Source organism: Nicotiana sylvestris, chromosome 12 (genome assembly GCF_000393655.2).
Source record: "Nicotiana sylvestris chromosome 12, ASM39365v2, whole genome shotgun sequence".
NCBI classification, from domain to species: Eukaryota; Viridiplantae; Streptophyta; class Magnoliopsida; order Solanales; family Solanaceae; genus Nicotiana; species Nicotiana sylvestris.
This window is the reverse complement of record NC_091068.1, coordinates 125,181,131-125,203,644: the sequence shown is the minus strand read 5'-3', so window position 1 is coordinate 125,203,644 and position 22,514 is coordinate 125,181,131. Positions and strand designations below refer to the sequence as shown.

Here is a 22,514-nt window from a genome sequence, read left to right as displayed (position 1 = left end):
TATATTGTTGTTATTTTGTTATTTTATGTTATGTTATGTTATTTACTATGAGTCTATTGATAGTATTAATATATTGTCTCTTGTTGCTCTCTTGAGCCGAGGGTCTCCTGGAAACAGCCTCTCTGCCCTCGGGGTAGGGGTAAGGTCTGCGTACATATTATTTTCCCCAAACCTCACTTATGAGATTATACTGGGATGTTGTTGTTGTTCTCTCTTACTGCTCTCGTGGTGAAATGAATAACCTCAAGAAAAAACTTCTTTTTTCTTCTGGTCAAGTGAGTCTCTTAATAAAGAAAAAGAACAACTTAAAAGAGAAGAACCTTTAGAAAAACTAAAACTTATACTTAAATAATACTCCTATAGCGTAAAATTGCAATCATTAAGCTATGGATGAATTTGTCTTAATTCAACGCAGAAGGCTAAAAGCCATGCGCTAAGTTCAGCTCCCCCAAAAAGGAAAAAACAAGTAAAGGTCAGAAGCCGGAACTGTCAACCGTTCACGCATTTACGCACAAAATTCTCTGCATCTTTCCGCCTCATGACCAAACAGCCCCACTTACTATAATTAAATCAAATAAAGCCAGCATCTCTGCTTTAATAGTTATTTACCCCACAAAATTTCACAAAATATTGCAATTACGCCCTCGAAAAGTGAACGTCCATTATCTCCTTCACTTTCTCAGTGAGAGAAAATTTAGAGAGAGAAAGTGATTTGAGGTGAGAAACTGCACTGCTACAGTATAATGGCAGTTGCTAGGATTTTTGTAAATTGAACATTTTCTCTATGGAAGTTTCTGGTAGACGATCGAGTTATACTTTGTTGAATCAAATTCCTGACGATAATTTCGTCCTGCCGCCACCGCCGAAGTTCTCCGCCGGAGCTGACTTGATTGAGGACCGCATGATGCAATCACAGAGCCGGGTCGGATCATTGCAGTTACCCGGTTCGGGAGGGTCGCATAGACAATCAAGTGAAGGCAGCTTCGGTGGTAGCTCGATCTCCGGGGAGTACTACGCGGAGACTTCCTTTGGGCTTAGAAATGACGGCTGCGGCTCGTCGGCGGCGGCAAGGAGTTGGGCGCTGCAGACGGAGGAGAGTTACCAGCTGCAGTTAGCGTTGGCAATACGGCTCTCTTCAGAAGCAACTTGTGCTGATAATCCAAACTTCTTAGGTCCTGCGGCGGACGAATCAGCATCCCGAGATTCAGATTCTTCTGCATCAGCGGAAACAATGTCACATCGATTGTGGGTAAGATGTTTATTGCTTTAGGAATCCTTTGACCATTTCATAATGGTAAACGAGAGAAATAACAGGAGTTGGTTTAGATTACAAATGCCTTATGCTATAATGTAGTAGCTGATTAAGTGGTGAATTATGAGTGAATCTAATAGCCTGTTTGGCCAAGCTTCTTTTTGGCCAAGAGTATATTTTTTTTTTTTGGGCCAAAAACAGTTTTGGCCAAAAATTGAAGAAAAGCAAAAGCAGTTTTGGAGAAGCAGAAAAAATAGCTTCTCTTCAAAATCACTTTTTTGAGAAGCATTTTTTAGAAAAATACATTTAGAAACAATTTTTTAAAGCTTAGCCAAACACTAATTGCTGCTCAGAAGTGTTTTTCAAACTAAAGAAAAGCACTTTTGAAAAAAAGCACTCTTAAAATAAGTTGATTTTTGCAGCTTGGCCAAACGGGCTATAAGAGTCCAACCCAAAACTTTGAGATAATGGGTGAAATGGTCCAAGACCTTTATAAACTTATTTGAAATCCCTTACATAATCACGTAGAGCAATAATATGTGACTCAATCATCCCTTTTTCTGGTTTACAGGTGAGTTTTAATATGGACATATGGGTGTGAGAATGGGCGTTGCTCTAATACTAGCTGAAAGAATCTGATCATCCAACCTAAATCCTTTTTGATATTGAATGGAGTGACCCAAGACCTTTTGTGAACTCTTTTGGAAGTCCTTAGACAAACTTATGTAGAATAACAATATAACTCAACTTAGGATTTGGTTTAGACTACAATTGTTTCCACGCCTTAAAGTTGGTGATTAAGCGGGTAGGGAAACGTACTTTCCAACGCGAATGCACTCACACAATTATTATATTAGAGTCCCACGTTGGTTGAAGATTGATACTATTGTTTCTCTGTATTATTTTGGACATTTCATATCATAAACTAGCTTTTGGGGTGAGTTAAGCCCAAGGCATGTTTTCTTTGGGAAAATACATAAACAGACAAAGTTGGCTCCAACGCTAGTTGAACACTCCATTACCAGATGATCCTTTAGACACTTCAATTCGCCTCCATTGTGTCTCGTGGACACTCGAAACCACCAGACCAGATGTGTGCATTACAATCGCCAATGACGTGCAATGAACGAATTAGACAATGACACGTGTCGTTAGTGAATTTTTTTTGAAACATGTAATTAAGCAAAGAACACAAGAAAAAAAAAATCTTTTTTTCTTATTTTAACCATAACATCAACCCTCACCTCCATTCTTCTTCTTCCTTCCTCCTCCCCTTCCACCCCCTTTTCAGTCGAGCTCTGTTAGTTGTTGGTAGAACACTCCATTGTTAATTGTTGGTCGCTCTGTTAATATATTGTGTTCTTGGAGAGGATGGGAAAATCAATGAGGAGATTTTAAAGATTTTGCGGTTGATTTCATGGTGTTCTCAGGTGACATTCATGGTGGAATCATGATGGTGCATGATGGAACGATGGTATAGAGAGGTGGTTGATAGGGTGGTTTAAGGAGTAGAAGAAGAATTGTGAGGAAGAGGGTGAGAACGCGAGACCCAAAATGGTGGGATCTATGTGTATTGTGCCTATAATGGTGAGTTCTCCTTTTTTTAATGGTGAATGGGAAATTGAATAAGAAGAAGTGTTGAGGAAAAGGGTGAAAACATGAACATAATTAAAAAAAGAAAGATTAAAACACAAAATTTTAAGATTCACGCACTCAATTTTTTTTAAAAGACAAACATTTTGCCATGTCAGCACCGGCGGTCTATTTTGCCATGTCTAGCACCGGGTGTACACAAGACACATTGGGGGAAAGTTGAGGTGTCTAAATGACCATTTGATAAGTTGGAGTGTTCAACTGACAGTTGGAGCCAACTTTAAGTGTCTATTTATATATTTTGCCTTTTTCTTAACATGGTATTAGAAAAGACCCATCCCTTATGTCGAGTAACCCAATGTTCGACCCGTAGTTATGTTATCCACGCTCCAAGTGTCTAACTCTAGGCATGAGGGAATGTTAGAATTCCATATTGGTTGAGACTTCAGAGAATGACTGAACTGCGGGGGTTCTTAGAGTTCTATATAATTGTGTTGAAGTGTATGACCATCTCATCTAAAAGCTTAAGCTGTTAGAGATAACATACTTTTATTTTCTTAGTTATGTCTTCAACACGCATCCCCACATGCGGGCCTCATTCTTTTTCGTGGACCAGGTACTTGAAAATTCTTTTTGATAATGGATAGCGGTGAGACTCAAACTCAGGACCTCTCCCTGCTATTATACCATATTGAATTGTGTGACCATCTTATCTAAAAGCTTAAGCTAGAGAGAGCACATTTTTATTTTCTTGATAATGTCTTCAACAGATTGAAAGTATAGATTGTAGTCTATTTATATTGTTCTAGCCCAGCCTTACCGATTAACTAGGTTTTGGGATTGAGTTGGGCTTAATGTCCATTTTATTTTAATTTCCTTTCCCAAGCTTAGTAGTTCTACTCACTTCAACTTTGTTTTTCTCCTATGTTTCATACTTTGTATCAAACTAATATGGAGGTTGAGAATAAATGGGTGCTTTTGGACAAGCGAAGGATGGAGTCTTCTTTGTGTAGATCTCCTCTCATTCTCAATCGACACGCTTATTCTGTCCATATTTTCCAGGTCATCATTCCTAAAGACCTCTTTTTGCTGTCTTAATTCTATGCCAGATAAATGGATGCTTATCGTACTTTGACAAAGTCCCTGATGGATTTTATTGGATATATGGGATGGATCCATATGTCTGGACTGTCTGCTCAGTTCTGCAAGAAAGCGGCCGTATTCCATCAATTGAATCATTGAAGGCAGTGGATCCCACTGTAGCACCATCTGTTGAAGTGATTTTAATTGATCGGTGTAACGATCCCAGCTTGAAGGAACTGCAGATTGGAATTCTTAGCATGTCCGCTAGTTGCATCAGCGTAGAAGAAGTTGTTGATCAGCTAGCCAAGCTGGTCTGCGATCATATGGGGTGAGTACTGCAAGCTTTTTCTCAGAAGCTCCAACAGACACACTTTTCTGTTTTTCTTTTTGTAATTAGCTTTATTCCCTTTACAAGGGGTGCAGCTCCTGCTGGAGAAGATGACTTGGTTTCCATGTCGAAGGAGCGCAGTGATGACCTGAAGGATTGTCTAGGAACTATCGTGCTTCCAATTGGTAGCCTGTCAGTTGGGCTTTGCAGGCATCGAGCGTTGCTTTTTAAAGTATGTTAAACCTTTTTAGTTGGTGCTGTTATAAGTCAGTAGATCTAAATTCTAAGGAATTTAAGGATAAGAATCAGACTAATGGTATATTTTATTACTAAAATAGAAAAACCTTATGGATAGTGTGTCTGTATTTTATTTTTTCTGCCATCAGTGTGAAATATGGCCTGTATAAGGTTGATGTTTATCATTAACTTCAATGTGATCATTACAGGTGCTAGCTGACATAATTGATTTACCATGTCGAATTGCCAAGGGATGTAAATATTGTAACAGATCCGATGCTTCCTCATGTCTAGTTCGATTAGGACTTGACAGGTAAAAGTTCAGAATAAATATAGTTTATGTTATCGTCTTTACTTCGTTTGAAAATGTTCGTACTAGGATAGAAAAAGGGGAAGAACACTCTGATTCATCTTTTGTATTCCTGTCTGCTAGATACGTATAGTTTCGGGGATGGTGTATCTTTTAGATGTTGAAGCCTTAACAGATGTAATTAATGCTGCCACTTACTTTTTGTTTGGAAAACTATTATCCCTCATTTATTTTGTATGCTATGATCAATATTTACTTTCATATTGCTATTACAGATCTGTTGATAACATTGTGGAAATGATTCGTGCCTATTGGTTGTACTGGTTACAACTCTTTTTCATGGTATTTTATTTATGATATTCTCAACTTTAATTTTTTCTTAACGCTACTGGTTTATGTGTTCTTCGATTACGTAAGCTGGTGAAGAACATGAAGTTCAAAATCTAATACGCTTGTCAAAAGAAACAGTTCAAAATATATATGTATTCAGAAAAATAACTATGGCGAATTTTCTTATTGAATATGTGAACTTTCCGATGCGATAAAACAGATCTTTAAAGATTCAAGTCACTACTTTTAGTTTATGAACTGAATAAACCTAGCAGAAATTTGCTTCTCTTAGAGTACCTACTATAAAAAATTAGAGACTTATTTTGTTTTGTTGAGAAGGTCAAAACTTAGAGATTTTGGAATTAAGATATCTGAGTTGAATGGTAATTCTTTATTAATATGTTGAGATTGAAAAAAAAAAAGTTCAAAAAACTGACCCCCATTGTTCACGAGATAGGTAATGTACCTTAATTTCTCAGTCTTAATAGCTCAGATTTTGATTTCATGATCCCATCCTTTTCTTCTTCCGCTCAGCCCCAAAATGCAGAAAAAAAGAACCAAAGTGCTAGAACTAGAAGCAAGCAGAATCAGATATCCAAGGCAGATGGTTTAGTGAATGACAGGAAATTATTGTTCTCACTGCTACTTTAAGTTGGGATTAGCTTAGTAATTAATGATATGCCTGTCGTCTTCATCTGTTGAACTATTATTCTGGATTCAGTTTATATGATGTATATATATTAGTCTTAAATATGCTAAACATTTGTGTGCTATTTGGATAGTCTCATATTAGGAAGAAGTGCTACTATTGACATGTAACTCTTGACCATACAGGGAGTACCTGGTTGATTTGGTCGGTAAGCCAGGAGTTTTATGCGAACCAGATTCCTTGATCAATGGTCCATCTTCCATCTCAATTCCTTCACCTTTGCGCTTTCCGAGATACAGACAAGTTGAACCTACAATTGATTTCAGGTCACTGGCCAAACAGTATTTCTTGGATAGTCAATCGCTTAATCTACTGTTTGATGATTCTTCAGCTGGTGATTATCTGACTCTTAGCTGCTTAAATACACATGCATTTTTGGTGTTCATTTTGTTTGGTTTGAATTTTTTTGTAAAGTCGTTTTGTTTGTTTTGAATTATCCTTTCCCGACATGTAACTTGGCCTTTGCCATGATATATTGAGAGACGTTCAGTTCCTTAACCAAATTTGAGATGGCTTCTGTCTAGTATGCTGCGTCCACCAAATACTCCCTTGTGCCAAGTTTCTTTTCATTGGATAAAAAAGGGTCTGGGATCTGATAATCTGTCAACTTATTAGTGTCTCCTGAAAACTTCGGCGGTATATTTTGTTATTTGTCTTACTTGAATGGAGTATGCTTTCAGCTTTGCCTGTAACCGTATTCAATGCTGTAATAACCTAAAACATAATTGAATACATGATTTCATTGGCAATCCAGAGTTCATTGGTGCTTCCATGCATTATCTACTCTTTGAATGACATAACACAGGATTGAAGACAATATATTGTTTATTTGTGTATATTGTTCCAGAGACTAGTTGGCATTTCATTTTATAAAGTACACACCTTTCCATTTGGATCTGTATTGGGCCATAACACAAACCTTTTCTCTGTCTCATCAAGATCAAGACACTTCCCCTGCGATTTCTCAAGATTACACTAAATCCCTCTTGTAGGAATGGAACTTGAACCTTGTTCATAGTCAAATAGGCTAGCAACCTTTGTTTCCCCCCTGAATACATGTTTATTTCTGTAGGTAGAGCCAATTTAAGTTAAACCCAATGGAGATGCTTCTGCTGGCATCCTTGCTCCCTCACAGCCTACTGTTGCTTTTCTTTTCCCCTTATCTGCCAGTACATCGCCAAGAATTCTATAACTGTGAGTAATCAGCAAAGTCCAAAGCAAGATATTTATGTGGTTTAGAGTGCCAAGCTTGGCCACTTATTTGGTACCAAAATGGCTCCTGTCTGTACCATAATTTTTAATTTTGACAGTCCATCTTCTTGCCATCTATTCTGTTCTTCATTTGTTTCTTTAATTTATTCTCTGGTTTAGGTAATGTGATTAAAAGGCTTGATACTAGCTCCACTTGTGAAGTTTCGATGTTGATATTTGATTTTTCTGAATGATTATTTTTAATAGTACCCACACCCACCCACTCATATATTATATGTGTGTGTGTGTGTGTACATTTGATTAAAAGGCTTGATGTAACTTCAAATATCAATTTAAGGTGTTGACATTTGAGTCTTGAGATTGAATCGGTTTTTTATATAGATGGATGTATATTTATTTTTGATAAGGTAAATGATTTTATTGATTTGGGAAAACTCCCGTATACAAGTAGTATACCCAACAGTAAAAAGCCTTCACAAAAATATAGATGTCTACAAATGACTCCAATCTCATATACAAACAAGGATCTCATGGGTGCACCAAAAGCTAAAAGTAGTAGGCTATTTCTTAAATGTGCAGAAGCTCTCCTATTTTTCTCTTTCCGCAGGACCCACATGATGGGTATTGGGCAAAATCAGATACCCTATGTCTTCTTGTTTATTCTTCTAAAGGCTTCGCTAAACTTGGCATGGCCGACTGCACCCCGAACTAGTTCCAGCAGCCCATAATTGTGAATCCACCCGACAATACAAAAACAAGGATGATCCACATCTTTACTTGAACTTCTGCACATAAAGCACTAGCTAACATATGTAATCCTCTTCTTCCGCAAGTTTTCATCTGTCGAAATTTCCCAATTGCTTCAAAACATGCAAAGAAGCACCTATTAATCCAAACTGATACATGCAGGAAGCCCGTCCTTCCTCGGCAAAGCTTGTGGTACAGTGGTAGTATGACTTTAATTAGAAAATTCCATCTCTCCTCGCTCCCCACCTCTATGAGTCCTGTCTAGTGAGTGTTGGGTTTTGTTTGTTAAGCATTTCGATCAACCTTCGGAAATTCATCAGCATATATACATGTATATTTATAGACTTAGCTATTTTTGGATCGCAATATTTCCTCCTTTTGGTTTGGGGTGGGGGTGGGGGTACAACCTAAATTAGAATAGGCAAAGACAAATTAATAACATTAGTGTCTTTAGTCTCTACCTTGTGCCTTGATCATAACTAGGAAAGTAAGTATGAATTATTTCTTTTCCTTGTGCAAATAAAATATTATTCCCTTTGTCCCATTTTATGTGGCACACATTTCTTTTTAGTTTGTACCAAAAATATTGGCACCATTCTATATTTTGGGACAATTTAACATTAAATTTCCTATTTTTCTGATGATTTATAGCCGCACAAATGTCTATGGCTTGTTTTAGACCACGAGCTTCAAAAGTCTTCATTTATCAGTTAAGCTCCGAGCCAAATCAAACAATGCCACATAAATTGGGATGGAGGGAGTACTATTTTGTTAATGGACAATTTTCTCTTCAGTTTTGTTAGTGGATACTAGATCCAGTCCTGTTTCAGGGATTCATAACGATTAGCATTTAGTGCAGGATCTGCAGCTGATGGAGTTGCAGGACAATCAGACAGAAGTTGCATGGATAGAAACAATGCAGTCCCTAGTTCAAGTAACCGTGATGCAATTTCTCGGTTACCTCTGCCTCCATCAAATGCATGGAAAAAGGGGCGTGATAAAGAATCTCAACTTTCCAAAATGTATAATCCTTCAAGTATGTTAAACTCAATGAACGTGGACAAGGACCTGGTTCCTGTGAAGCATGTCCCTCCAATAGGGGAAGATGCTCAACCACTGATGGCATTGTCTCACCCAAGAGCAGATACAATAAATGATGGAGAACTTCTTAGTGATGTAGAAGAGTTCAATATTCCATGGAATGATCTGGTTCTGAAGGAGAGAATTGGGGCAGGTAATCTGTCATGCTGGTTTCTAGCCACTTGGATAGTGGTCGGATGTTTGTTTTTCCTCTTGAAGGGTGCATGTTATATTGGTATTCTATAGTACCATAACATTTCTTTTTTGTTCTAGCTAACACAGTTTGTCGATTTTCAGGATCTTTTGGTACTGTTCATCGTGCTGATTGGGATGGCTCTGTAAGATACTTGTCTATGTAGATCTTAGTTTTTGAAAGTCTTCTATCTGGAAAAAATCTCAACGTATCTCTCACTTCAGAGATTCATTTATGCAATGTAAATTTGTTTATCTCTATTGTTCTTTTACTGGGGGGAAACCATAGCTCTGTTGTGGTTTAAACAAGCCCATAAGGTAGCACTCAAGCTCCCTCCCAAATACTTTTTACTGACTCTTTTTTTCTCCAGATTTTGTCGTTTTTGTATTTTGGGGAGGGGTAGTATTTTGTATGTCCATTGGAAATAAAAATATCTGAAGCTGCTATTTTCGTTGACTTTGTTCCTTCCTGATTGCATCTCATAGAAATTTGTATCATTTAGGACGTTGCTGTGAAGATTCTCATGGAACAAAATTTTCATGCGGAGGGATTCAATGAATTTTTGCGGGAGGTAAGTCTGGGCCTTCTCCCCCATCTTCCAACTAGCAATTAGGAAGAACAAGAGACAGACAAGGATGCGTGGAGATTGAGGATCAGTGAACATCAGTTTTATTTAATTGTTTTCCCCTCTACACTCTTCTAATTCTGTTTCTCTTTGGTTGTCCTAGGTTGCAATTATGAAGCGGTTGCGACATCCAAATATTGTACTTTTTATGGGTGCTGTCATTCAGCCACCAAATTTGTCCATAGTTACTGAATATTTATCGAGGTCTTAGACTATTTTCCCTTCCAATTAACAGAAAATATTATGCTATTCCCAATTTAGCTGAGTGATTCCCATGTTATCATGTATTTCAGAGGTAGCTTATATAGACTTCTTCATAGACCTGGTGCGAGAGAGTTGTTAGATGAAAGACGTCGGATGTGTATGGCTTACGATGTGGTATGGATAAATGTGTCCTACTCCCTCCTCTCTCATTTTATTTTTTCAATTGGGGCTAATCTCTTACTATGGTCTTGTGCAGGCAAATGGGATGAATTATCTTCACAAACGCAATCCTCCCATTGTTCACCGAGATTTAAAATCTCCAAATCTGCTAGTGGACAAAAAATATACAGTGAAGGTGAGAGTAAGAATTTCTTTAGCAAACATAAAGGTGCAATCCTTTTTGTCATGATTAATATATTGTCGGACTAGGCTGTCAGAGTAATCAAATCTGAAGGAAGTATTATTTTGGATAGGGTATTTTTTTCATTAACTTCCTCAGATATTTTCCGGAGGGTCAAGAGAGAAACATAGAGAAGTTTTATAGTTTCACAATCTTCCTAACCTAATCAAACTTGCTAAAACACATAAAGCAAGTGGTGAACCAGCAAGTATTATCAGATTTCTCAGATGATGGAGAGCTAACATTGCAATCCCATGAAATGGGCTAATTTCCAGCAAGAGAGGATATATGTTGAAGCTTCTATTTACAGGGAAAATCATTTGTGCATAATTTTACATTTTGGAAGCTTGGTCCAAAATCTCTCTTTGCGATCTTCTAGACATATACCTTCTATAGAGTGGTTTTTCAGCTGTCATGTAGCAGTAGTGCTGCATTCAGTCTACCTTACATGTCATAAACACGTGGATCCAGTGATTCAAGAAATTTAGGAGTCACTGTGAGGATGGATTTATGTCTAGTTAAGATTATGGTTTTTCTACTCATGTTTTTCCTTAAAATAACTTGTCCTCCTTTTCGACCTCCTGGTGAATTAGTTTCTTTTAAACTGGAAATATTAGCATAGATGTGTCTCCTCTCACTCCGGGAATATGTGTCTGGTCTTATTCCTTTTAATCAACTTGGACCATCGAGGAAAAGATTAATTTCTTGATCATTCAATTTGACTTTTCAAACCCAACCAAAAAAGATTTTAAAAAAAATATCAAAAGGTCTTGAGGTCTGATTGAGAATTTGCTTGAAAAAGAGGAGGCATTTTGAATGCCTGTGATTTTTAAGGAGGTTCTGTCCTCCATAGCTCAGCAGTATGCACAATGCATTACCTGTACTTTTAGTTAACATTATAATTTATTCTCAAGTTCTGAACAAACTTGGTAGTCCTACTCAAAGTTAGCTAGCGAATATGATTTTGTTGCTTTAATGAATGTATTATTACTTATTTTCGTTTATGGAAATTTTTATGAAGCTATTATTTCTCTTAATCAGTAAAAGATTCTAAATGTTCTCACTTGTCTAATGTCCTCATCAGGTCTGTGATTTTGGTCTTTCTCGTTTCAAAGCTAATACATTTCTTTCATCAAAGACTGCTGCCGGAACTGTAAGTTCTTGATTCAAGCTCTGGTGCCTTTAGTGTTCTGTTGGTCTTTTGGCTCGTTTCTTGGTAACTAAATAAGGAAAAAAAATGATTTGGTGCTTGTTGTGACAGCCGGAATGGATGGCACCTGAAGTTCTTCGTGATGAACCATCAAATGAGAAATCTGATGTATACAGCTTTGGTGTCATTTTATGGGAGTTGGCAACACTACAACAACCATGGAGTAATTTGAATGCACCACAGGTTTGTGTTGGTTATTTTAGGTGTAAATGGTGATCTAAACAATTGAATGTAGAGGGTAACAGCTAATATATCAACTGAAAGGACCTAAAGCTATCTATTGGGATGCGAAAATGAGTTGGTCCCATATGGTTCTTCTGCCATGAACTAGGGCACCACAAGTCGGGATCCCCTCTTCCAGGAATGTCATTTCAATTTCCTTACGTCATCTACCTCTCCTCTTCATGTGGTTAATGTAGAAAGCAATGCATTCATGGGCCCTTGAATGGGAAAGTTCTGGGGATGCTACTTTCCACTTCTCTCTAGGTTTTGTTTTGCTTATTGTGGTCTTCTAATAGTTCATATTTTGAGAAGAGAAAAGAAAAGAAAAAGTTCCTACTTTGTGTAACATTTGTGTACAGTTTGTCAAGATTATAGTTAAGTAGAGAACTAAAAGTTGTGGTAAGTTGATGACTAGCGTAACAGTAGTTTAATTATGATGAATCATCTAAATATTGTATTTGTTAATGCGGGTGAGGTAAAGAAGTTAGTCGACCACATTGACTCGTGGACGTGGTGCTAGATAGGAAAAGGTTGTCGCATGTTAGAGGATGGGGACAAAGAAGCTAATTCAAGAGAGTAAGATTCGAATAGTTATTTGGAATAGACTTGTTGATGGGAAAGCAAATAGAATTAGTAGATACCATAAAGAGGAGGACAATAGATATGCCCCCAGGCTTAGTTCAAGTGACCTAGAATGTAGGTCACAGGTTCGAGCCATGCGCCATGTGAACTAAGGGTTTCGGAGCCTCCGGGTAGTCCTAATGGTTGATTTCTCGGTCATCATGATTGTTGAAACTGTTTCCCTGTGATATCATACATTCTAGTTTCTGCTACAAGTTTGATTTTTGAAAGATAAGATAAGAGGGGACCATCTGTCGAGCCTCATGAATATTGAACTGTTTTTTTTTTTTTTTTATACCGTACATGGCGTAGAATGTGCTATAATGAATCTGATTTTGTAGGTTGTAGCAGCTGTCGGCTTTAGGGGGAAGAGGCTTGACATTCCAAGTGACTTGAATCCTCAAGTGGCGACTATTATTGAGGCCTGCTGGGCTAAGTGCGTTGCTTGTACTCGTCCCCAAGTTCATGCCTTTTAGTTTCGTGATTGTTTTAATATTATCTAAAGTTAGTTTTGATAATGTTGTAGTGAGCCGTGGAAACGCCCCTCCTTTTCCACTATCATGGATATGCTGAGACCAAATCTTAAATCTCCTCTCACACCTCAATCAGGTCATACAGACATACAGTTGCTCACGTGAATGTGTGTGATAATTTTTGTGGTTTCTGCACATAATTTGCATTTGTTGCTAGTCAATGTTTCTGGGAGGAAGAATGCTTGGATTATGTCAGGTTTGTCTATCTCGAGATTTGTTTCGTCGTTCTACTGAATTTTAAAGCTATTGCCCTTGGTATATCCACATTTTAGTCCAAGTCTAGGTAAGTTTGACACTAGGTGAGCTGACAGTAGTAGTTGAGCTGTTTGGTAGAATGGTTGGAATAACTTCTCCCCGTGACACACTTTCTTGGGTTTAGTGATGCTTTGGAAACTGCTGGAGCATCTGAACTTCTTTTTGGTGGATTTGAGAAGGTATTACTTTAGACTGGCCATGACATCATAGCAGCTAGTTTTCTGTTGAGAGACCCAGCCTAACGAATCTAGATAGGTGCCAGTGAACCACTATCAAGCTTTAGCTTGAGAGATTTGAGAGTAAATGCTCAATAAAATGGGTTCACCCCTTTGCTTTCTTGCACTTCGATGGCAAATGTTTTATGACAATACCTCTAGGCAGTTTCTTGACATGTATAAACTTTGATAGCTATGTCTGTGTATGTTTTGCAGGCTTGTATCTATGCATATGTTCAAATTGCCTCTGGAGAATACTAAGTTTTCTTCACAAATTCAAGCAGCAGCCGCTGCCTTACGGAAGATCCTTTGCACTGGGCATGTCCGTTTCTCTCTAAGCACTGATTGGCCTAGTGATTTTGTTGATGCCAGCAATTACATTTTTTGTGTTCTCTGTCAAGAATTATTGTTGTATAATTATATGTATAAGCATTATAATGAAAAGTTGGATTATAAAAATGCACACATATCACACACCATACTTGTGTGTGCTTTATGGTGACATGCACGTTTGTTTCATAAGTAGCTTTCCTCTGTTTGATTGCTACCCCTCAAAATTCTTGAGAAGGGGAACACACGCACTTGGGAAATAGAGTTCCTTAACGCTTCCCTTGCAATTAAATATGGCTTGTACTTTTAATTATGCATACATATTTTTGGTTGCCGACAGGATAATGGTCGACTTTTAACACAGCCAAGTAGTATTGTTGTAAGTGAAGGGATTATGAATGAAGATATATACAATTATACATATAGATATGTGCGTGTATGTGTATAAAGCAAAGTATAATCTAGAATGAAAAAGATTTGCTGGGGTTGGGGCTGTAAGAGCATTATGTCGTAGTACATTAGTTGGTTGTGACATCCAGTGTGGGCAAGTTTTTACCGTAGGATAATCCCCTTGAGAGATTTATACAGACTAATTAGTTGTATCAAATTGTCAAACGCTAGAGTCCTACACTAACTGGTCTAGATAGTCATTGAATGGACGATTGAGTGCCATTAATTTTGAATTAACAGATTGTAACAGGATATCCTTACATACAAAAACATGCTTCGACAAAGAAACAGTCGGCAGGACTAATATATAAATACAATGAGTGCCTGGAGTGTTCTTAGCTTAAAGAAAATAAAAGACATGTTTAAACATGACTACTTTTTAAGGATGTCGATTTGTATAGAGTTACATAGAATGAAAATATTTCTAGATTTTAGACTTCAGATTGACCCTCCAAACAGATGTAGAACTAAATAACAAGCTATAGAGGAAATTTTTCCAAATAAATAACACGTCAAATATGCCAAATGGTGAAAATTCACATTATGGATTTCAAACATAAGAAAAATTAAAATAACAGTGAGAACCATCGCTCTGAGGTCAGAAAGCTCCCACTTTTGACAACAATGATCCGGCCTTTGGTTCACAGAAAGCTAGGATTAGACTACTCTGAGCGTAGAAAATCTGAGAACCTGCTGTGATCGTTCATTCAGTGAGGTTAGACCCGAATATGCATTGAGCCTAAAGCATATAAGCCAAGGCAGACAGAACAAAATTGATTTGACTCAGCAGAAGAGCATCACACTTAGAAGGTAGGAGTTGAAAATCACTCAGAATCCAGCTTCTGTTTCTTTTCTTCAGGCTGGTCTGTCACATTTTTCAACTTAGCTTCTCTACGCTCCCTTTTAACTCCTTTTGCTTTGTGAGGCAGTGCCACACTTCCAACCTACAGAAAGGAATAATTTTTCACTGGTAAACAGAGTCATAGAATTTTATAATTTTTTTCCAACCATGTACTGTATTCTTACCTTCTGATCAGGAATGTAAATCTTCCCGTATTTTCCTTGAATGGCATCTTTGACAACATTTTTCTCCTGAAAATGACAGCCAGTAACAACATCAGTATTTTCCAGACTCCAAGTTAGTCAAATAAAGATGAGAAGAAGTGACTAAGCCAATCAAACCTTCTTCTTTGCTTTATCAAGAGAAGTTCTCATAGCTTCTTTCTTCAAACTGTCATCAGGGAGACGATGTCGCCGAACTACTAAGTCCATGGACGGGCCAACCTCCACTAATTCTATTCTTGGAACTACTGTGCCAGATTTTTTTAACCGCAGTGCACAATGGGTCAAGAAAACCTTTTTTGGCGACACAGCTGTACATACATATACACGATCTAACCCAGCAAGGTTCAAGTTGGTCACAACCTGCATTATTGAACCCACAGGCATTAATGGTACTCTTCCAATTCAAAGAAGCAAAGCGTATAAGTTTATCGAGAAAAGAACAAACCTCGCCATGGAATAGATCAAGCAAAACTTCTTTTAAATGTTTCAACTCTTCAACACTCTCAAATCCTTCTCCAATAAAGGTAAAAAAGGGCTTTGACCCTATTTTAGGAGCCAAATTCTTATCATATTTGAATGACTTCATGCTTTTGAACTCTTCCACTCCTACCTCTACAAGATCGTAAACATGGTGATCATAGGTTCGCCCAATAACAAGATTGTTAGGCCGCTTCTTGGAGTGAGAACCATACTGCAAAATAACCAAAGACTGTAAGTGGGTATGGAAAACAAAAGATAAAGCAACAAGCAAAAAGTCCTGAACATAAAAACAGAACTATTCCTGATAAAGCGATAAACTAGAACAGTTCAACAGTTTATACAAAGATAGCCTTTCGTTCAAATCAAGGTTTTCATGAGTTGAAAAACACTCATCTCACTCCGAGTATCTAAATTAACAGTAGGTGTCATTCCTCCTCTGCATGAAGAGTTGAAATCTATTATCGATTATAATAATGTAATAGACACTTTAACCAGAGCAATACTACTTGGAAGAGTTGGAACTATGCTATGTATAACATGAGACATCACGTCACGTGGAACCAATAGCATCGAATGTTTTAACCTTGGTCTTGACCAAGAATTACTCATCAAATCATAGAATTTATTCGACTACATACAATAACTACGCCTCAGTCCCAAACAAATTGGAATCGGCGATGTGAATCCTTATTCCTTTCATTAAGCTCAACTCATATCATCATCATTACCAAAACAAAATAAAAGTGCAAGTAAATAGATATATATAATGGCTATCTTATAGTGCAAATGCTGTCATTTTTAATCTTATTTAATATTGTGCTACCGCACATCCATATTAGCATTCGCACTTCTACAACAATCATCTAGTGGATATGTTGAACTTTAGCAACCTAACATTCACTAGCATATAACATAACTGGTTTTATAGTTGTTCTATAGAACTTACCTTTCACCATGGTAGGAATACTTCTATCACATAACACCCGGTAGCACTTCTCTGTTTCAACTATCCGGTTCTAATCCTATGAGTAACATCTTCATCTATCACTTCATTCTCCTGAAACGAGCCTGGATATCTAAATTGTTTGCATTTTGGCACCGCAATTCCATCTAGTCAACTTCGCTCTTCTCGTACTGACTAAACTTGCCGTGCATGTATTCAGTCTTACTTCTACATATCTTAGAACCCTTCTCTAAGGTGCTTCTCCATAGCTCAAGCTTTTTGTTGACACCCTGGCTAGTTTCGTAATTTAGTACAATATCATCAGCTTATAGCATACACTATGGAACCTTTGTGTTGCGTTGGTTAGCTCATTCGTAACTACGGTAAATAAGTAGGGGGCTCAATGCAGAAGCCTTGGTGAAGGAAACTTTTTTGGATCTCCTACTACTGTTTTCACACTAGTGACAACTCCTTTCTACATGTCCTTTATAACATTAATATATTTTACTATAAATATAATTTATAGACCAATTACTATCAAGAGCCACAGATCAACTATAAATATCTCGAGGGACCAAAAATTGAACACAAAATACATCTTCAGTTAGGGTGCTCCAAAGCTACAAAATACAGATTCTAGATGCTCTAGTTCTAAATGTGCTCTCCCTCATGCTATAAAAGAAACCCTGATAACCAAGCAACATGATACCAGAAGACTATTGTTATAAAGTTTACCATTCAGAAATAACCCCTCTCACCATATCTATTAGCACTAAAATTAGTTAATTATGGTAGCAAAATGAGGGATATACAGACAACCAAATACCGAGTTCAAATTTTTATTTATTCCGTGTCTCAGCAAATCAAGGAACCATGGCGAAACCAGGATTTGAAACTTATGGGTTCAGGATTCTAGTCCTTTTAAGTTACTAGGTTCAAAATTAATAATTTGAACATATTCAATGAATTCCCTAAGAGAAATATAGAGTTTGGACAAAAGTTACTGAGTTTCGCGAACCCGTAACTCAAAGGCTAGCTCCGCCCCTGCAAGCAACTAACAATAATACAGATCTTTTCTAATTGAAATAATCAAACAGTTGAAGATCAAAAGTGGACTCTTCAACAGTGTTACAAGTAGCTAAAAGGACTTCGGCAGATAATGTACCCATTTTTGTTATGAATATGCAAGCTACCCATTAAGCATTATGCGCTTAGTCTCTGTTCCTTATCCCCTAGAAGCCAGAAGCTTAACCTGATCTAAATAATGCACTTCCATGTCAAAATGAACTTCCTTTAGTCTGGGTTAGGGGGAGATTTTCAGAATGACGTAACAAATTCTCAACATTGCACCTATGTTTCTTCTTCTGTATTTCATTGAGTATATATCTTTTAGCACAAATAACTCTTTATTCATGAAAAAAGATATGTACTCATTTGCTAAATATTTGGAGATGATTCATTTATGTCTACCTTCAGAACAAGCCTCAGCAAACAACATAATAATCAGGGAGCCACAGAAATAAATCCAAATTAACATGGAACAAGTTATATATCAGCACTTTTCTACCCACTGAACCAAAAAATGCCTCAAAAAGGAAAAGGGCATGTACCCACTTACCACAAAAAGGCTGCAATCTGTCTTAAGAGAGAAAAACTCCAAAGAAGCCTCGCCCCCGCTCTCAAATGGTCTAACGTTATCATTCTTCCGGGTATATTTAACAGAATTATCCCTCTTCAAATGATAAATTTCAGTCATCACCTCATTCAACACTTGGCTTGTTTTTGTACCATGTAATATCAATGTCTTTTTCCCAGTTTCAACCTGCCCCCAAATAAATAAAAAAAGATTGTCATCACAATAACAATCCCATCTTGCAAAAAAAAAAAGAGAGTTGTTTGCTAAGATCAAACTCACCAGTTTGGGAGCACGTTTTTCAAGCTCCCTTCTGATTCTTCCTTTCTGTGGGGTTTTAATTTTCCATGGGGTTTTACTTCTCATCATCCTAACCTAAAAATAAATTGAAAACTAAACTAATATTATTGTGGTTAAAGCAATTTTCAACTATCATAACAACTACTACAATGGCTTAATCACAAATTAGCTGGAACCCTAGAAACAAAAAATAGCAAGAGAACAGTATGAATTTAAGCTTTCACTTACCAATAGAGGAACAGAGAAGATATGAAGAATTGGTGAAGGGAAGATACGAAGAAGAAAGGGAAGATACAACTATGCCTATTCAAATATTAGGGTTATTAGCAGGGGTGGGCATCCGGTACTTCAGTTCGGTATTTAAGAATTTCGGTTCGGTATTCGGTTTATCAATTGTGTATACCAAATACCGTACCAAAGTATTTCGGTACGGTACGGTATTTCTTATTTTGGTTCGGTATGGTTTCGGTACGGTTTAATACATATTCATGTGCCACGTACTGCTAAGCGCTGAGAGCATAAGCATTAACCAAGCAGAAACAACCACTAACGAGTAACGAGTAAACAATCAGCCATTCCCCATTCTGCCTAACTAAATAAACAATCTGCTATTCTGCCTAACAAATAAACAATCTGCCATGTGTTAATCTAAACATAAGTGGAACTGTAATACAATGCAACAAAAACAGAATTCCAGTAGCAACCATAAGTGGATTTGAGACAGTTGCTTAAACACAGTGCATTTGAGACAGTTGCTTAAACACAGTGCAACAAAAATAGAAGTCCAGTAGCAACCACTAACGAGTAGCCCTTCAACATTATTACATCAACATTATTACAACAAGCCCTTCAACATTATTACATCAAAATGTTTTCTTTTCTCCCTGATTTTAATAAGATTTGTGATATGGTGGTATGGAAATAACAAGTTGTATAATAGGATCGTATATCACTAACGGATACTGATCCGAAATTCAGTAAAACCGAACTTTTGATTACATTCACTGCTTTTTAAATTGTGTCAAAGGACGTGTCACTGATTATGAATTAAATATACATTTGTCAAAATATCTTTAACCATATACATAATTAAGATGAAAAATAAATGTTGATGGCATATATCATCTTTGTGTCTGGTCACAACCACCTTCTTTTTAACTTCTTATGCACAAACAAAATATATTATTATATACAAAACAGCCTAAGGATGAGGTTGGCTTAGACATAATCATGATTTAAAGGTATGAATTGCAATCTATAATGCCTAAATTAAAGTGGCGAGTAAACATATTCCTGTTAATTAGGTTAGTAAAATTTTCTTCAACTGAACACAACTGAATGAAGAATGGAGAAGTTATCAACCTGAATGAAGTTGCGGCGCCGAGGTTGTAGTCGTGAGTTGTAACTCGTGAATCCGACCGCCGTAGCTACCAAGCAAAGTCGTGAGGGTTTTTTAAAATTCTTGTCGAGACTAAGCCTCTAAGCCTAAGGGTACGCGATTATGGAATTAGGGGTTTTGGACTTTTGGGGTACGAGCTTAAGGTTATTGGGCTAAAAAATAAAAATAAAATTGGGCTATTTCATTATTTCGGTGTATACTGAAATATTAATAACCCAATACCGTATACCGTATCGAATTACCAAAATATCATAATTTCTGTATCGAAATAAACCGAAATATCAAAAAAATCGAAACCGAAATACCAAATTAATTCAATTCAATTCGGAATTCGTTTTTATGCCCACCCCTGGTTATTAGGGTTTTAGAATCGTTTAGGGGTTTTGGGCGGGTGTTATTCGCCTGGTTTCAATTGTGGGCCTAGTAGTGAAAATGCCCAGGCCCAAGTTGACTGAACTACTTACTAATCCAAGGGAAAATCAGAAGGAATTTTTATATTCCTATGCCATATAGGAAACTATATTACCTTCAATGCCTAAGGTTTGATATAATTACATTTAGTATACATAATTACCAATTATATACCATTAGTGATTTTTAAGGGTATTAATTACACTCCTAATTTAATGGTACCGTATATTCCTTCTAATACCACTCCCCCCCCCACGTTTCTCTCTCCAATTCTCATACCTTCACCCACGTTTCCCTCCCACATTCACGATTTCTGTATCAAAACCCTATTATTTCTTCCATAGCCAAGGCACTGTCGGCACCTCTGCAATCTTGTCCCAATGTTTTTGTGCCCGGGGAAGATGAGCACAAGCCTGGTCGATTTGATGGTTATGATTTTGAGTTCCTTCACATTAAGGTTTATCTCCCAGAGTTTGATTCTCAATATGTTGTGAGCTCGAACAGATCTTTTTATCTTTTTCTTTTGATGCTTTAATTGTTGGCAAAAGTCAATTTTCTTGTAACAGTTCATGGGAGGATTTTGCTTAGGAAGATCTATCCCTTTATCATGTTTTTTTGGATTCCATATTTAACATAGCAGTTTCGTAAGGAGTAACAAGAGCATATAGGAGAATCACAAAATTGTACATTATCTACAAAATATCTACAAATTGGGTACATTGAATTTTAATATCCCAATTCCCATTCAATTGTAGCATAATTGGGATTTTCGACATAATTGCGTTTTTTGCAGAAGATTTGTAGAAGTTTTAGTCGTTTTTGATTTGTGAAAACAGAAAACAAAGCATCTACAATCAGAATACAAATAATCTACAATTTATCTACAAAATATCTACAAACTGGGTACATTGAATTTTAATATCTCAATTCTCATTCAATTGTAGCATAATTGGGATTTTCAACATAATTGCATTTTTTGCAGAAAATTTGTAGAAGTTTTAGTCGTTTTTGATTTGTGAAAACAGAAAACAAAGCATCTACAATCAGAATACAAATAATCTACAATTTATCTACAAAATATCTATAAACTGGGTACATTGAATTTTAATATCCCAATTCCCATTCAATTGTAGCATAATTGAGCTTTTTGACATAATTACATTTTTTCAGAAGATTTGTAAAAGTTTTAGTCGTTTTTTATTTGCGAAAACAGAAAATAAAGCATCTACAATCAGAATACAAATAATCTACAATTTATCTACATAATATCTACAAACTGGGTACATATTTGGACTCGACATGCTTCCCCTGAAATGTATGTTTCACATTTTAGATACATATTTTTGTTCAAAATAGTACTAAATCATCCACCTTTTTCTTACTAACACACATCTGCAATATTGTTACGTTAGACGTAAGTGTTGACAGCCTAGAACAACTTGTATATTTTTAATTCTTTCAGTTAAGTTCCAAGTAGTTAAATATTTTAAAAAGATTAGATAGAATCCATTAAAACCAGACAACTAATTAAGGAATTCCCAATATTAGCGCACCTAAATAAGGACGTCTACAACTATAATGATTCCTTATTTAATGAAATATCTGGAAGAAAATTTACTTCCCCAATTTTAGCGCGCCTAAATAAGGAAGCCTACAGCTACAATGATTTCTTATTTAATGAATTGTCTATTTTTTGTAGAAAAACTATTAACATGGTGGGTAATTTTCATACTATGAACATATTTGGTAATATAGTCTCCTATATGGTATAGGAACGAAACTGGATTTATAACTACTAATTGAAAATTAGCCATAATTTTAAAAGTAATAAAAATTTAGTCATTTTTTATATAAAAATAAAATCTGAACGAAAATACCCTTAAACGATTCTGGCTATTGGGTTAGTTTCAGAAATATACTGAAAATTAGCATAATATGTTGGAAGTTTATATACAGGAGCTCCATAATCAAGCATATTATGCTGGAACTTTCCACATTTTAGCTGGAGTATTTTTATCCAGATTTTATTTCCACATAAAATAGTAGCTATTTTTTAATGACTTTGTAAAAACTGACTATTTTTCAATTATCGGATTTGAAAACTGGCTAGCCTATGCTATTTTCACCCAACCCAATGCACATTT

At 36.5% G+C, this 22,514-nt stretch overlaps 2 protein-coding genes across 6 annotated transcripts; one reads left to right on the top strand and one right to left on the bottom strand.

The window, feature by feature from the left end:
- Window positions 1–433: 433 nt before the first annotated feature.
- LOC104213162 (serine/threonine-protein kinase CTR1-like) lies at window positions 434–13,861 on the top strand. 5 transcript variants are annotated; one of them, XM_070165624.1, is made up of 17 exons: window positions 1,114–1,249; window positions 2,683–2,839; window positions 3,955–4,256; window positions 4,344–4,488; window positions 4,703–4,806; window positions 5,968–6,176; window positions 8,661–9,035; window positions 9,179–9,219; window positions 9,577–9,645; window positions 9,803–9,903; window positions 9,993–10,077; window positions 10,160–10,258; window positions 11,388–11,456; window positions 11,565–11,696; window positions 12,698–12,792; window positions 12,883–12,965; window positions 13,576–13,861. In XM_070165624.1, exons 2-17 carry the CDS (start codon window positions 2,807–2,809, stop codon window positions 13,695–13,697), a joined length of 2,064 nt encoding a protein of 687 aa, XP_070021725.1. In that variant the 5' UTR covers window positions 1,114–1,249; window positions 2,683–2,806; the 3' UTR covers window positions 13,698–13,861. The 5 variants fall into 5 exon arrangements, 3 of the variants coding, with proteins under 3 accessions (XP_070021724.1, XP_070021723.1, XP_070021725.1); XM_070165623.1 differs by lacking the exon at window positions 2,683–2,839 and having other exon boundaries at window positions 434–1,249; window positions 12,866–12,965; window positions 13,576–13,697; XM_070165622.1 differs by lacking the exon at window positions 2,683–2,839 and having other exon boundaries at window positions 436–1,249.
- A 760-nt stretch (window positions 13,862–14,621) lies between these two features.
- On the bottom strand, window positions 14,622–20,070 carry LOC104213163 (ribosome production factor 2 homolog). The gene is made up of 7 exons (XM_009762601.2): window positions 19,923–20,070; window positions 18,543–18,635; window positions 18,246–18,449; window positions 15,650–15,895; window positions 15,322–15,564; window positions 15,166–15,231; window positions 14,622–15,083 (listed from the first exon to the last, which is right to left on the bottom strand). The coding sequence occupies exons 2-7, from the start codon at window positions 18,627–18,629 to the stop codon at window positions 14,964–14,966; spliced, it is 966 nt and encodes a 321-aa protein (XP_009760903.1). The 5' UTR covers window positions 18,630–18,635; window positions 19,923–20,070; the 3' UTR covers window positions 14,622–14,963.
- Window positions 20,071–22,514: the final 2,444 nt, after the last annotated feature.

What these genes read in the sequence shown, in the direction of transcription:
- LOC104213162 (XM_070165622.1), top strand. Translation starts at nt 785, where the DNA reads ATGGAAGTTTCTGGTAGACGATCGAGTTATACTTTGTTGAATCAAATT. An exon ending in CAATGTCACATCGATTGTGG is followed by an intron (nt 1,250 to 3,954) that starts GTAAGATGTTTA and finishes ATTCTATGCCAG; the next exon opens with ATAAATGGATGCTTATCGTA. An exon ending in CAAAGACTGCTGCCGGAACT is followed by an intron (nt 11,457 to 11,564) that starts GTAAGTTCTTGA and finishes TTGTTGTGACAG; the next exon opens with CCGGAATGGATGGCACCTGA.
- LOC104213163 (XM_009762601.2), bottom strand. Translation starts at nt 18,629, where the DNA reads ATGATGAGAAGTAAAACCCCATGGAAAATTAAAACCCCACAGAAAGGA. An exon ending in AAAAACGTGCTCCCAAACTG is followed by an intron (nt 18,450 to 18,542) that starts GTGAGTTTGATC and finishes ATTTGGGGGCAG; the next exon opens with GTTGAAACTGGGAAAAAGAC. An exon ending in CAGATTGCAGCCTTTTTGTG is followed by an intron (nt 15,896 to 18,245) that starts GTAAGTGGGTAC and finishes GTTATTTTGCAG; the next exon opens with TATGGTTCTCACTCCAAGAA.